Source organism: Lithobates pipiens, unplaced genomic scaffold, assembly GCF_037356315.1.
Source record: "Lithobates pipiens isolate NorthernLeopardFrog02 unplaced genomic scaffold, aLitPip1_a1.2 Scaffold_27, whole genome shotgun sequence".
NCBI classification, from domain to species: Eukaryota; Metazoa; Chordata; class Amphibia; order Anura; family Ranidae; genus Lithobates; species Lithobates pipiens.
Window position 1 is genome coordinate 16,210,287 of NW_027507788.1, and position 16,674 is coordinate 16,226,960.

General features: G+C 43.5%; 1 protein-coding gene across 1 annotated transcript in view; it reads left to right on the plus strand.

Moving 5' to 3' along the window:
• LOC143933366 (phospholipase A2 inhibitor and Ly6/PLAUR domain-containing protein-like) overlaps positions 1–16,674 on the plus strand; it is a 36,957-nt gene that overhangs the window by 15,584 nt on the left and 4,699 nt on the right. The window contains exons 2-3 of the mRNA XM_077456234.1: positions 6,013–6,129; positions 15,758–15,907. Coding sequence (XP_077312360.1) covers positions 6,013–6,129; positions 15,758–15,907 — 267 coding nt within the window. The remainder of the gene's footprint in view (positions 1–6,012; positions 6,130–15,757; positions 15,908–16,674) is intronic.

The following is a 16,674-nucleotide window of genomic DNA, read 5'->3' on the forward strand; positions in this document are numbered from 1 at the left end:
CATTGCCAGCGTCTGATTTACATGGTACAGGAATACCTTGGGGCAAGATTAGACTTGGAGACCTTTCCAACCAAAAATCCATTGGGTTACTGGGTCTTGAGGATGGATCACTTGCCAGAGCTTGCACAGTATGCAATTGAGCTACTGACCTCTCCTGCATCCAGCGTTCTATCTGAACGCACATTCAGTGCTGCTGGAGGCTTTGTAACCGATCACAGAGTGCGCCTGTCCACAGACACGGTTGATCGGCTCACCTTCATAAAAGTGAATCAGTCTTGGATCACCAGCTACCAAGCACCTGAGGCTGATGAAACCAATTAATTTTTTTATGAATGTAAAATCCCTTGAAGACTGCCTATACTGATGTTGAGTAACTATCCTGTTATGCTGAGTGACTATCCTATTCATCCTCAATGTTCATGTTAATAGCTTCTAAGAAAATTTTTGGTTCTGGGCACCACAACCAGTGCCTAAAGCCCAATTTTTCTGCAGATTTTTTTTGTCGGAAAATTTTATATCCTGCTCTCAGATTTTCCGACAATATAATCCAATCAGACCTTTTGCATCGGAATTTCTGACCGTGCGTACAGGGCATTACATGTTTAGAGTTACAGAGGAGGTCTGGTGCTAGAATTATTGCTCTCGCTCTAACGATCGTGGTGTATGTAACCTGTGTGTATGTGGCTCTGATACTAGCCAGTGCCTCACCAGCCACTGACCTCACCCCACGTCCCTGATTCCAGGAGTACGTAATGGACAAAATTCAGGGGTAAGGAATATTTAAACACTTAAAGCGGGATTCCCATTTAAAAAAAATAAATAAATAAAAGTCAGCTGCTGACTTTTACTAATCGGATACTTACATGTCCCAGGGTCCAGCGATGCAGGGGGATCGAAGCCCCGCTCATCTCCCCCTCAGTTTGGCGGCGTTGGCATTGTAACTGTGGGCGCGATTGGCGCCACGCGCCTTGATTGCCAGCGCAATCATCTGGGACCTGTCACATGTCCCAGATGATTGACAAGATGGAGGGGGCAGAGCTGATCTCCATTCCTGCACCAAGGGGAAGTGACGTCAAGAGCCCAGGCACTGAAGGAGGAAGACTACAAGGGACCCCCTAACAACAGCCATTTAGAGGTGAGTAAAAAAAAAATTTTTTTGGGGGTGGAACACCACTTCAAAGACAGCAGACCATGTATATACTGTGGCAGGGTGGCTCTATTGCACAAAACAATGTACCTATACATTGTTTCATTCAATAGATACTGCGTGCGCTCACTCGCTGCATGGGAGCCAATCAGCGGGTCTGGTGGACCTGATGTTTGCTGGCCACCCACCATCGCTCCACAGTTAAGGGGATCTGCCTATGTAAACAAGTCAGATCCCCGTTCTGACAGGGAATTATACAGATATCTTCTGTTCCTAGTAATCAGGAACCAGTAATCAGAAAGCAATCTCTGTGTTCTTCCTGTCAGTACTTCCCTACACAGTTAGAAAACACACTTAACCCTTTGATCACCCCTGTAGTTAACCCCTTCCCCTGCCAGTGTAATTTATACAGTGATCAGTACATTTTTTTTAACACTGATCACTGTATTGACGTCACTGGTCCCGAAATAAAAGTTTTCCTTAGTATCATATTTGTCCGCCGCAATGTCGCAGTCCCACTAAAAGTCACTGGCATTACCAGTAAAAGCAATAAAAAAAAGTTAGAAGTCCATAAATATATCTCATCGTTTGTAGAAGCTAAAACTTGTGTGCAAACCAATCAATATACTCTTATCGCGTAAGTAGCAGAATACAAATTGGCTTAAATCGACGAAGACATTTTTATTTTTTATTTTTATTTTTTGGGATATGTATTATAGCAGAAAGTAAAAAATATTATTTTATTCTCAAAATTGACAGTCATTTTTTTGTTTATAGCGCAAAAAATTTAAACTGCAGAGGTGATCAAATACCATCACAAGGAAGCTTTGTTTGGGTACAGCGCCTGTTGTCAGTTAAAATAACGCAGTGCCGTTTCGCAAAAAATGGCCTGGTCATTAACCTCCCTGGTGATTATTTCAGATTTTAGGTGCTGAAAACGGTGCCATTATTTTACATGGAATTTTGTCGTTTTATATCGTAGGCTTGTAATTCTTATGTCGTGTACACACGATCGCAATTTCGGCCAGCAAAAGACCGATGAGAGCTTTTCATCGGAAAATGGGACCAGGTGTATGCTCCATCGGAATTTAGCTGTCCGAATTCCCGCCAGCAAAAATGTGAGTGCATGTTCTCAATTTTTTAGAAGGAAAAACTTTCTATCGGAAATTCTGATCGTGTGTATGCAATTCCGGCGCACAAAAACTCACGCATGCTCAGATTCAACTATGAGACGGAAGCTATTGGCTACTGGGTAGTGAACTTCCTTTTTCTAGTCCCGTCGTACGTGTTGTACGTCACCGCGTTCTTGGCGGTCGGGAATTTGGTGTGACCGTGTGTAGGCAAGACAGCTTGAGCGGAATCCCATCGCAATTCCGTCGGGAAAACCATCAGAGCTTTTTCCGACCAAAATGCCGATCGTGTGTGTACGCGACATTAGAAACAACTCACTTACATCTGTCCAAACAAGAGTCTAGTAGACATCCCGGGTGTGATAAAGTTTGAAACACGAAATCCTAAATTATTATATGATAAATAACTATAAATAATTATAACAAATAATAATATAATAATAATAGAAATTATTCAATAATGTAACCAAATCAAAAACACTGAAATTTGCTCAGTTGCAGAATTGTCACTGTCATTACTTTTAGTGTTGATGATGAATTTCCCCACAAATCACTATCGCTCAATTCTGCAAGTGAATTTATATATATATGTATATGTATGTATGTATGTATGTATGTATGTATATATATATATATATACATATATATAATTTTTTTTTTTTTTTGTGGCTTAACTGGATGGACTTGTGTTTTTTTTCAACCTGACTAACTATGTAACTATTCTAATTTATTATTGCTATTTTCTAGCTGGTCTAAAAGCACTTTTGACGTGAAGGGCCATTTTTTGGTTGCTATGGACAATCTCCAGTTTCCAGGCAGAAAGAACAGTATTTATAATATAAAACTGCATGCAGGACACTGGACAGACCACTAGGGGGCAAAGGGGATGTGTAATTATTTGATACAGTGCTGTAATCTGTAAGTTTACAGTATACTGTATCTATACTGTGTTTTTTACTTTTTGAATTCGGTGGTGAACTCCCGCAACGCTCGCAGGGAACGGAGCCCGGTGTTCTGCCAAAAACATTCCCCCCATCGGATAGTGTCTGCCCCGTACTGCACAGGCGCAGAGCTTGCGCAGTAGGGAGGACAAGGAGACTCCGAAAGTCTCCGAAGAAGAACGGCGCCTGCGCACTGAGTCCAGGTTCAAGCCCCACCATCCAAGTGGACATACAGTAGCAGTTAGTAACAGGGCCCCCTCGCGGGCTCTCTTCACTCGCCACACTTCGGGCACGGCCTCGCTTCACTCGCCAATTTTTTATTCTAACTCTATGTCCACTTGGATGGTGGGGCTTGAACCTGGACCCGTTCATCTTCGGAGACTTTCAGCGTCTCCTTGTCTTCCGTACTGTGCAAGCGCAGTACAGGGCACACACTATCCGACAGGGGACAGTATTTGACACAACACCGGCACTGTGACAGATTGAGCGGGACGCAGCGGCTCGCAGGTCACAACGGGGAGACATCGCAGGATCCTGGGGACAAGGTAAATAACCTCTACATCAGGGGTAGGGAACCTATGGCTCTCGAGCCAGATGTGGCTCTTTTGATGGCTGCATCTGGCTCTCACATCTCAATCTGCGGATTGCGTGGTGTGCCGATTCGTGGATTGAGCCAATAGGATAGGCCACAGCTTCGGCCTAGCCCCGGAGCTGCGGCCATCTTGGTACACCCGGCGGCAGCCTAGGTGAGCGGCGCGCTGATGTAATCATCACGCGACTCAACTGCTCATGGATCTGCCTGCCTGTGTAGTGGTAAGCAAGCAGACAATCGTAGGGGAGATGTGGATATTACAATGGGGGAGATGACGTGGATATTACAGTGGGGGAGATGACGTGGATATTACAGTGGGGGAGATGACGTGGTTATTACAATTATAATTGAAATTAGTCGATTAAAAAAAAAAATAGTTTTAAACATATTGTATGACTCTCACGGGAATTACATTTTAAAATATGTGGCGTTGATGGCTCTCTCAGCCAAAAAGGTTCCCTACCCCTGCTCTACATGGATCCTGTCATGCGATCCCAAGTCTGGCTCGGGGTTACCGCTTTTGGCACTGAAATCTCACCCCGAGCTACACTCTGGAATACCGCCAGGGAGGTTATGGGGGGAAAAGCCTTCCAGGGCTGAAGTGGTTAATGTACAGAATGCAGGGAACAGGAGTGTGCAATGCGTAGTTGGAATCAGGAGTACAAAACGAAAAGAGTGCAGGAGTCAGGGGTGTGTAATGCACAGTGTAGGGGTAAGGAGAGTGCAAAATTCCCCACACAAGTAACGCTCTCCCCCAGTGTAACCTTTTAGCAAAAAATCCCATTCCCTCCCAAAAAAACATGTGAATCGCACAAAATACACAGCGAGCTCCTGTGCGATTCATGACGTGAACCAGCCGTGTGTCCTGGAGCCTCCACTAACTTGCCTGAAATGGGGGGCACTAGCTTGGGCACCTGGACCAATTGCAATACATCTCTTGTGGGGTGCCTGGGCCTGTCCCCTCTGTGGCAGCCAACATCTCTTTGATTTGGGGGGGGGGGGGGTTAGGTACTAGTAGTACTTCATATTCCCATCACACACGTTCCTGGATGCGCTCTCGGATTTGGGTGCTGCGGCAACAACCAGCTGGATACTGGTTCAAGTCACGGTGAAGATATTTGCCAGCACCCCATGGAACGACACAAATAGCGTCCAAACGGGTGATTTATTACATGATCACAACACAAGGATAGTGCAACGTTTCAGAGCCGCGCAGGGCCCCTTCCTCAGGCATGTGATGACGAAAGGGGCCCTGTGCGACTCCGAAACGTTGCACTATCCTTGTGTTCGTTGTCGTGTAATAAATCACCCGTTTGGACACGATTTGTGTCGTTCCATGGGGTGCTGGCAAATATCTTCACCGAGGGGAGAGGGGCGGGTAATGGATAGTGGGCACTTTAGGATTGGATAGGACTTGTGCTAAAAGGGGGGTTGGATATGAGATCCATCCCCCTTCATCTCCCCCCTTCAACCCTTCTCCCCTTCTGAAAGCGCTCCCTAGTACCTACCTCGGTGAAGATATTTGCCAGCACCCCATGGAACGACACAAATCGTGTCCAAACGGGTGATTCATTACACAACAACAACACAAGGATAGTGCAACGTTTCGGAGCCCTCGCAGGGCCCCTTCGTCATCACATGCCTGAGGAAGGGGCCCTGCGTGGCTCCGAAACGTTGCACTATCCTTGTGTTGTTGTTGTGTAATAAATCACCCGTTTGGACACGATTTGTGTCGTTCCATGGGGTGCTGGCAAATATCTTCACCGAGGTAGGTACTAGGGAGCGCTTTCGGAAGGGGAGAAAGGTTGAAGGGGGGAGATGAAGGGGGATGGATCTCATATCCAACCCTCCTTTTAGCACAAGTCCTATCCAATCCTAAAGTGCCCACTATCCATTACCCGCCCCTCTCCCCAACCCCCCCCACAAGTTACTTGTGTTTTCAAATCATGCATTGCCGGGGACTTCGGGACGTGCTTCACATCCCGGAACGGTCCCGGGGAATTTGGGACATTTGGGGAATGAGAATAAAAGATGATCATTTTTAAATCGCCCCTGCCAGTGTTAAATGGTTTGACTCATCCATGTCAGCTGGGGAAAAAAAAACCTGACAAGGGTTTAATCATTCTTTACTCTATTCAAAACTAAAAATAAAATAAAAAATAAATGCTATAGTAATACTTGAAATATATGTTTGAACACCAGGTTTCTGCATCTTATGCAAAAGTTGCGTTCACCAGCTGGGCTTCCCGTGCGATGGAATATCACTGCCCTGCTCATCAGATGAAGTGTGTATCTCTTTCTACACTGTTATCACAACAGGTATAAAAAAGTGCATAATAATCATATGTATATTAATAGGGGGTCACTGTTTTTTTTTTTTTTTTTTTTATTGGAGTCGGGATATCTGTGAAGAGAACAGGGCTGCATTTGAGTATAATCATTTTATATTATTTTATAAAGGATGTAATAATTTAAAATGGATCTTTACCCATAACAACTTTAAAAAAAAAAGAAATTCTTTAGCAAGGAACGTACACTATATTACCAAAAGTATTGGGACGCCTGCCTTTACACATTATCTTTAATGGCCTCCCAGTCTTGGTCCGTAGGGTTCAATATTGAGTTGGCTCCGCCCTTTGCAGCTATAACAGCTTCACCTCTTCTGGGAAGGCCGTCCACAAGGTATAGGAGTGTGTCTATGGGAATGTTTTGATTCCTTTGGGATGAATTAGAGTGGAGACCTGCTCATCCAACATCAGTGCCTGACCTCACAAATGTGCTTCTGGAAGAATGGTCAAACATTCCCATAGACACATCTCCTAAACCTTGTGGACGGCCTTCCCAGAAGAGTTGAAGCTGTTATAGCTGCAAAGGGTGGGCCAACTCAACATTGGACAGTATGAACCAAACTGGGATGCCACTAAAGTTAATGTGTGTGTAAAGGCAGGTGTTCCAATACTTTTGATAATATAGTGTTCATGTCACATTAATAATGATGCCACTGATATTGGTGTGTGCTGTAAATTGCCTCCAGGAATGTTCCTGTTTCCTCTTTCTAGAGGCTGTCATTTTGCTGAAGCCCAGACCCCTGAGCAGCAATAAATCTTTAAGACAGATCGGCCTCTACAAATTCGGCACAGTGCCCTAAAAATAAAGAGGGACTGAGCATGTGCAGAGCAGGGTGAGATGGTGTATATCTGGATTTTAACCACTTCCCGACCAGCACACGACGATGTACGTCGACAGAATGGCACGGGCAGGCATATTGGCGTACAGGTACGTCCAATATTCAATGCCGCCCTACCATCGGGAGCGCGCCGCCGGCAGTGCGCTTCCTCGCTGGTCGGGACCCCCCTGAGTCCGGTCGCGGGACCCGCGGACTCGATCGCCGCGGGCATCCCCGCGATCGTCTCACGGAGCGGCCGAATGGAGGAAATGCCGAGTAAACAGCATTTCTCCATTCTGCCTAGCAACTAGTGACGCTGATCTCTGCTCCATGTGATTGGAGCAGAGATCAGTGTACACTAAATGAAAGCCCAACCCCCCCACAGTTAGCAACACACCCCTAGGAACACTTAACCCCTACACTGCCACCCACTGGTTAACCCCTTCACTGCCAGTGTCATTTACATAGGAATCACTGCATTTATATAGCAGTGATTGCTGTATAAATGACAATGGTCCCAAAAATGTGTCAAAAATGTCCGATGGGTCCCCCACAATGTCGCAGTCACATTAAAAATCGCTGATCGCCGCCATTACTAGTAAAAAAAATATATATATATTAATAAAAATTCTACAAAACTATCCCCTATTTTGTAAACGCTATAACTTTTGCGCAAACCAATCAATAATCGCTAATTGCGTTTTTTTGGGGTTTTTTACCAAAAATATGTCGAAGAATACGTATCGGCCTAAACTGAGGGGAATTTTTTTTTTTTTTATATATATTTTTTGGGGATATTTATTATAGCAAAAACGTCAACCACAATGTTGAAGTTACAATAAAAATCGCTGATCGCCACCATTACTAGTAAAAAAAAAATATATATTAATAAAAATGCTATAATACTATCCCCTATTTTGTAAACGCTATAACTTTTGCGCAAACCAATCAATAATTGCTAATTGCGATTTTTTTTTTTACCAAAAATATGTAGAAGAATACATATCGGCCTAAACTGAGGGAATATATATATATATATATATATATATATATATATATATTTTTTTTTTTTGGGGATATTTATTATAGCAAAAACGTCCGCCATAATGTCGCAGTCACAATAAAAATCGCTGATCACCACCATTACTAGTAAAAAAATATATATATATATTAATAAAAATGCTATAAAACTATCCCCTATTTTGTAAACGCTATAATTTTTGCGCAAACCAATCAATAATCGCTAATTGCGTTTTTTTTTGTTTTTTTTTACCAAAAATATGTCGAAGAATACGTATCAGCCTAAACTGAGGGAAATTTCTTTTTTATATATATATTTTTTGGGGATATTTATTATAGCAAAAACGTCCGCCATGATGTCGAAGTCACAATAAAAATCACTGATCGCCGCCATTACTAGTAAAAAAAAATATATATATATATATATATTAATAAAAATTCTACAAAACTATCCCCTATTTTGTAAACGTTATAACTTTTGCGCAAACCAATCAATAATCGCTAATTGCGATTTTTTTTTTACCAAAAATATGTCGAAGAATATGTATCGGCCTAAACTGAGAGAAAAAAAATGTTTTTTATATATATTTTTTGGGGATATTTATTATAGCAAAAACGTCCGCCATAATGTCGCAGTCACAATAAAAAAATCGCTGATCGCCACCATTACTAGTAAAAAAAATATATATATATATGTATTAATAAAAATTCTACAAAACTATCCCCTATTTTGTAAACGCTATAACTTTTGCGCAAACCAATCAATAATCGCTAATTGCGATGTTTATGTAGAAGAATACGTATCGGCCTAAACCGAGGGAAAAAAAAAATTATATATATTTTTTGGGGATATTTATTATAGCAAAAAGTAAAAAAAAAATTTTTTTTTTTCAAAATTGTCGCTCTATTTTTGTTTATAAAAAAATAAAAATCGCAGAGGTGATCAAATACCATCAAAAGAAAGCTCTATTGGGGCGTGGCTTGACCGGAGCCAAGATGGCAGCTTAGCACTGGAGCTCCGACGCACAGCGGGCGAAACTAGCGGCTCACGGACCACAGCGGCTTCCTTTTCCAGCCCCACTTAGGCGATCTACCTTGGGCACCTCTCGCCAACATGACCCGTCGCAAAAGAACGGAGAAAAATCCCAGAAAGCTGACGGCGTACTTCGCCCAGCCGCCCAGACAGCATGCTAAAGATGGCGCCGATGCGGCCTCCACTCCGCTTCTCCCACATAAACCCTGGGATCATCGAGAGGCACCGAGCCACGCTAGCGGCGAACTTTCCCCGGACGATTCGCGGGCAACCACCCCGCTGAGTAGAAGCCCAGCTAAGACCAGAAGTAGAAGGGAGCACTCGGAGACGCCGTTCCAGGCTGAGGTGAGATCCCCTACTGACTCACTAGCTGACACGAGGGAATTACATGACTCCATCACTTCATTCCCCACCACTAACCAGCCAGTGTTGGACACTACCCTTAAAGACATGCTTGTCTCACTACGCAGCACCATACACACAGACATGATGTCCTGCATGCGCAGCTTTGGGACTGAGCTTAAAGAGGTGGGGGAAAGAGTGAGCCATATTGAAAATAAGATGGGGGAATATGCCAATACCATCAACGACCTGATTGACTCCCACGATTCGGTCGATGAGGACCAACAGTGGATCAAAGCCAAATTAGCAGACCTGGAAGACAGGGCCAGGAGGAATAATGTGAAACTGAGGGGGATCCCTGAATCTGTGACTCCGGCGGAGCTCCGCTCCTATGTTACTAAGCTTCTATCCACTCTCATGCCAGATCTCTCACAAATTGAGATGTCCATAGATAGGATCCACCGGATCCCTAAACCGTCCTTTATTCCAGAAAATATCCCTAGAGATGTATTGTTCCGGATGCATTTTTTTCAAACTAAGGATCGCCTGATGCAAATGACCAGGCGAGGGGACCACCGCAATACGGAATTCTCTAACCTGCAATTTTATGCTGACCTTTCACAGCACACTTTAATGTTGCGCAAGAACCTGAACAACATTACCAAAGTGCTACGAAACCATGATATCCACTACAAATGGGGATCCCCCACCAAACTGGTTATCCACAGAGATGGGTCCAACTACGTGGTTTCCACACCGGATAAAGGTCTCCAACTACTCAGAAAATGGAAGATTCTTCCTGACGATTCCTCCTCCCCTCCTGATGTTCACAGCCCTAAAAGTCGCTCATCTGCTGATTGAATGACTTCCCTCACTTTTGTTTTCCACAACCTACTTTGATGCTACTTGCCGACTGTGATATTTCTTCCGATTGTCCCTATTGGGGCCCGCTTGATGGAGCCGTGCTTTGTTGGTCATTGCAGACCCCACTTACTTGAGCAGATAAGATCTGCACACGGGTTATGATGACCCTCCTTTTATTCACTTTATGTTTCTGTTCCAGTTTTCTTCTCCCTGTTTTGTTTTTTTCCCAGGAGATTGCCATGCTATGCCAAGAACCAGCTGCCATTCACTTTGAACCTTTTACGAGCCTCATACTTGTTGATAACTTGAAAAAGTCGCTCCACCTACTGCGCCTATCTCCCTGCTTGCCAAGACAGCACCAAGTCCCACTGTTATGTGAGTACAAATATGCACCTCGATTCAGCTTTCAATCTTTGAGTCCCAATGCCTCTAAACATCTTATCTATTAATGCTCATGGGCTAAATCACCCGGCAAAAAGATTCTCCTTGTGGAAAGAGTCCGAATCTTCGAAATGTGACATACTGTGCGTCCAAGAGACACATTTCTGCAAAGTCTCCCCTCCAAGATGTTCGATTAAGGGTTTTCAACACTATTTTTACTCTAACGCCCACAAGAAGAAATGTGGAACCATGATAGCGATTAAAGATACTGTTGCTTTTCAACTGCATCAGGAATTGATAGACCCAAACGGTCGTTTTGTAATTCTTGTTTGTGATATCAATAATGTGCGTTACACGCTGGTTAATACCTATGTTCCCAATGTGCATCAGATTCGCTTTTTGAACAAACTTATGATCAAAATTTGTAAAATTAAGCAGGGAGCTTTGTTGATATGTGGGGACTTTAATGTTGTGCCCGACCCAACTATTGACTCAACATGTACTACCATTAGAAGATCTCAAGCTCTGGGAAACTTTCTTCGCAAAAATGATATTTTTGATGTTTGGCTGGTGTAGAAATGCCGGTGAGAGAGACTACTCATTTTACTCTCATAGGCATCGCTCATATAGCAGGATTGATCTCTTTCTCTCGGATAGGTGGCTCCTCCAAAAAATCACACATTCTAAAATTAACACCATTACCTGGTCAGACCACGCTTCCGTGCTGGTCACCATCGCAGATAGCAGCCCCTCTACAGCCGCCTATTTATGGCGCGCCAACTCCAGAGTAATCCATGACACCACCACTAAACGTATTCTTGAGGACCACCTGTCCGAGTTTTTTCGGTTCAACGCTACCCCTGAGGTCACTCCTGCTATAACATGGAATGCACATAAAGCGTTTATCCGTGGTATTTTCATTCAACAGGGAGCGCGGCTACGGAGACAGAGGCAGAGGCAGATAGATGACCTTCTGAGCAAAATTACCACCCTAGAAAGTTTGCATAAGTCCAACCTCACCCCGGCCCTCCATTCTTCCTTGAGCACTTTGCGACATGAACTTAGATTATTACTGCTCCATAAATTTGAACAGGTTGAGAAAAAGCTTAAATTATCCTTCTACTCATCAGGTAACAAGGCCGGCAAGGCCTTGGCTCATAGACTCCAGGGCCAGAGGTTTAAATCCAAAATTCCTTACTTATTGAACACCAAAACCCACTCAAAGACCTACGATCCTCAGCAGATAGCCAACTCTTTTAGTGAGTACTATAATTCCCTGTACAACTTAAGCCCCGTACACACGAGAGGACTTATGTCAGACAGACTTCCGAAGGAGTTCCGTCGGAGTTCTGCTGGAATTCCGACGGAGTTCTGACAGACTTTTCGGCTGAGCGGACTTGGCCACACACGATCACACTAAACTCCGACGGATTCGAACGTGATGACGTACGACTCGGCTCGAATAAGGAAGTTCATAGCCAGTAGCCAATAGCTGCCCTAGCGTCGGTTTTAGTCCGTCGGAGTAGCATACACACGAGCGGATTTTTCTAAGGGGACCGGGTCCGGCGGAGTTCCTTCGTAAAAATTTGAAGCATGTTCCATATTCTAAAGTCCTTCGGACTTTGGCGAGTCAAAAGTCCGTTGCAGCCCACACACGATCGGATAGTCTGACGGACTCAGTCCTTCGGACTTTGGATGTTGAAAAGTCCGCTCGTGTGTACGCGGCATTACAATTAGACAACTCCACTCCACAACCGACTAAGGAAGACATATTGACCTTTCTCGACTTGATGAAGCTTCCCAAGCTCTCTGATACCCAGGTAGAGAACCTCAATAAGCCTTTTTCGATTGATGAGCTATACAGGGCCATAGACACCCTTCCACTCAACAAATCACCGGGACCTGACGGGCTAACTGGGGACTATTATAAGTCTTTCAAAATGATTCTGGGCCAACATCTTCTCAGGGTATTTGAGAATGCCGCTGCCTCTGCTCTCTTTCCGCATGAAATGTTAGAAGCTGTTATTGTCACGATTCCCAAACCGGGCAAACCCCCAGAGACACCTCAAAACTTTAGGCCTATATCCCTGCTCAACAATGACTTAAAGGTATATGCCAATACTACCTAATCTTGTTCATGCTGACCAGTCAGGTTTTACCATGGGGAGACAGGCATCGGATGCCACTAGACGCTCGATTGATATTATCCATTTGGCGAGGGCCCGGCGAACGCCTTCTCTGCTCCTTGCTTTGGATGTGGAGAAGGCGTTCGACCGGGTTCACTGGGGGTATATGGAGCAGGCACTAAAAACATTTGGTTTTACAGGCTATATTTTGTCGGCTATATTGGCCCTGTACTCCGTCCCTTCGGCTAGAGTTTACTCCTCGGGGATGTTGTCGAAACCCTTTCATATTACGAACGGTACCCGCCAGGGGTGCCCGTTGTCCCCTTTGATTTTTAATCTGACTATTGAACCTCTGGCGGCCTACATTAGACAGGACCCTAAGATTTGCGGCTTTGAGGTGAACAACCACAAACATGTCATAGGCTTATTCGCCGACGACGTGATCCTTATGCTTACTAAACCCAAAACCTCACTAGCACAAGTCGCTAACACCCTAGAATATTTTAGTAAAGTTTCATACTATAAAGTGAACACAACTAAATCCTACGTTCTCGACCTAGGTTTACCCCTTCATGATAGGAAATTACTGCAGGCTAGCTACCCTTATATTTGGAAAGACTCTGGAATATCTTATCTGGGGATCACTTTAACTCCCTCCCCTGAACAACTTTTTAAAGCCAACTACACTCCTCTTACAGATAGGTTGAAATCGGGCCTTTTATCTCTTAGCAAGCATATACTCTCCTGGTCGGGGCGACTGGCGGTGTTTAAAATGCAATTACTTCCTCAGCTACTGTATATTTTTCGGACAGTACCCATACCAGTCCCTAATTCCTTCTTTAACAACCTTCAATCTTTACTCTCACGGTTTCTCTGGGAGGGTAGGAAGGCCAGGAGTGCTTTTAAGAGATTGAGCAAAACTAGAAGAGCTGGTGGCCTTGGCCTTCCTGTGCTAATAGACTACTATAGGGCAGCTATTCTAACGCAAATGAGGGACTGGTTCGCTACTGTGCCGACCTCACTCTGGGGGGACATAGAACGTCACTGCATACCCAATGGCAGCTTGCTAAACCTGGCACTCGCGTTTCCTCTCCTAGAGCGAGTCCCGCCAGACCTCCCACTCCCCATAGTAGCATTACTGCACTCCTGGAAACTATTGACCTCCACACACCCACACAACACCCCAACCTCTCAATTGGCGAGGCCTATCTCAATGTTGACCTGGCTAATCCCAGAGCTGTCTCTACACAGGTGGCACAGCTCAGGATTACAATGGATCTCGGATCTTTTTGATGGCCCCCGAATCAAACCGTTTGCTCAATTGCAGACGGACTATGGTTTACCTCATTCTGAATATTTTACATACTATCGTATACAATCATATCTTATCAGAAAGCCTATCCCTCCTTGCGTGGTCTACTGGCGGGTTAAACAATATCTTAATGCTCAATGTACGAAAAAAGGTGGTATTTCTCTGTTCTATGAAACTATTAACGACAAATCATTTTTGGTTAAGACAGAGCCCATGTTGGCATGGGAAAGGGATCTTGAAATTTCGATCTCTGAGGATCAATGGGACCGGGCCATCCATTACACCTATGCTGCTACTAAGAGTACCTCTCTTTGGGAGCTAGCTCACAAAACCACACAGAGGTGGTACTTGACCCCCTTCCGTCTCGCCAAATTTAATTCCGCAGTATCACCTCTTTGCTGGAGGGAATGCTCCCAAAGCGGAACCTTATTCCATACCTTATGGTCATGCAATAGGATAGCTGACTTCTGGAGGGGCGTATTTCTGATCTTTAGACAGGTAACGGGCATAGCGATCCCCCCCCACTCCGGCCTTAGCTCTTCTCAACGTAGGAATTGAGGATATTCCCCCTTCATTTAGGCAGTTTGTAACCCACCTATTTCTAGCAGCCAAGCTTTCCCTTCTCAGAGTTTGGAAAGCTCCACGTCCCCCTGAAGTCCAAGAAGTTATCAGAATCCTCTCTACCCACTACACCTATGAACTTATATTAGCTACGCTCTCGGGCAGACGCTCTGCCTTCCAAAATAACTGGCAACCCTGGTGCGATTGGTATAAAACTAACATGTAACACTGATTGATACGCCACGCTTTTTTTTTTTTTTTCTTTCTTCTATATTTAAGGCTCTAGATACACTTAGGCAACTGCAAGACAGTCTCCTTATACGGGACCTGACTTGAGGTCCTTTCCCCTTCTCCCCCCTCCCTTCCCCCTCCCCAGTTATAGTTTTATGTTTTCTGTTTAATTACTGTACATACAGCTCAACTGTATTTATGAACGTTTATACCTTACAACAATACGGTACTCAAAGGCCCACTCTACACAACCCACCTGATAAAAATATATGTGGCCGACTTTTCTGCGGCTTAGGAGCTTCTAAAAAGGTCTCGCGCATGTCCTCCCTCGGGGGTGCAGCTAGTTCCCGGAAGGGGCGCCTCCGGGGGGGATGTGGTGCGGACCCCGGCCGCAATGCAGTTAACTATGTAGACACATACTCTGATATCAGTTAATGTAGTGTCCCTATGTATGCCACTTTTAGCTGCTCTCAACAAACCTGCATTGTCTCATATTATTGTCAACTGACTGTATTGTTTATTTCAGATTTTATGTTCTATTTTTGTACCTGTTTACACTTTGTATTTCTGAAAAATCTTTCAATAAAAAATAATGTTTAAATAAAAAAAAAAAAAAGAAAGCTCTATTTGTGGGGGGGGGGGGGGGGGGGGCGGGAACGGATGTCAATTTTGTTTGGGGAGCCACGTCGCACGTCGACGTGCAAATTGTCAGTTAAAGCGACGCAGCGCCGAATCGCAAAAAGGGGCCTGGTCCTTTTGGCTGCTCATTGGTCCGGGGCTTAAGTGGTTAAAAGATAAAACATAGTAAAATGCGTATTTATTGAAGAGATGTACTGTTCTTTTCTTTTCTTTTTCTTTTTTCTTTTTGACCTTACACGCTTTTTAACTCTACTTTTATCTAACAAACACAGAGACAATAATTAGCATGGAATATGAATTAAGCTGTAGACCTCGCTCATACTGTAATATGAATGGAAGCATGAGTACCAGCAAGGACAACAGATTGAGGACGGGGACTTCGTGTTGTTATACCGATAACTGCATTCCACCCTTCCCTACCTGTAAGTTGCACACAAGTTTGCTGAGCGTTCAGTAAGATGATGAAATACTTCTGTGCTTGTAGGACAACCTATCATTAGGGAAACACAAAGGCCGCCATTGCCTCTGAAAATATCCCTCCCCAGGCTCTGATCTCAATACTATTAATTACTGACCTGGAGAAAACACGCCTATCTGTTCCAAGTCACTACTTCGGGAAAAAAATAAAGCCAGACAACCAGCAGAGCAGCCATAGAACTAGCATTTTCAGAAAGAGATCGGCAACATATTTTCTTAAAAAAAAAAAAAAAAAAAAAACTTTATTGAACTCCCCTATTGGTGAAAGATAGGGATGCAGTTTTATTTCTTATGTCTACACAAGTAAGAGATCCTAACATTTAAAAAATGTTATCATATAATATAGATGGTAAAAACCACCAAACCGCGCAGGTGGAAACTTTTGAATTATTAAATGAATTTAAAAAAAAATATATATATTTTTAAATAATTAAATAATTAAAATTAATTAAACAATAGAATAATGTCCCTCTCTATTAAAAGAAAAATATTTTTTTGATAATTAAATGAAAAAATATATTTTAAAATCATATATAGGAGCAGCGTGTTATAAGGATAAGTGAAAAAAGAGAATAATGTCGCTCTCTATTCAATTAAAAATATTTTTTGAAAAAATATTTTTAAATAATTAAATGAAAAAATATATTTTAAAATCATATATATAGGAGCAGCACGTTATAAGGATAAGTTAAAAAGATAATAATTAACGAGT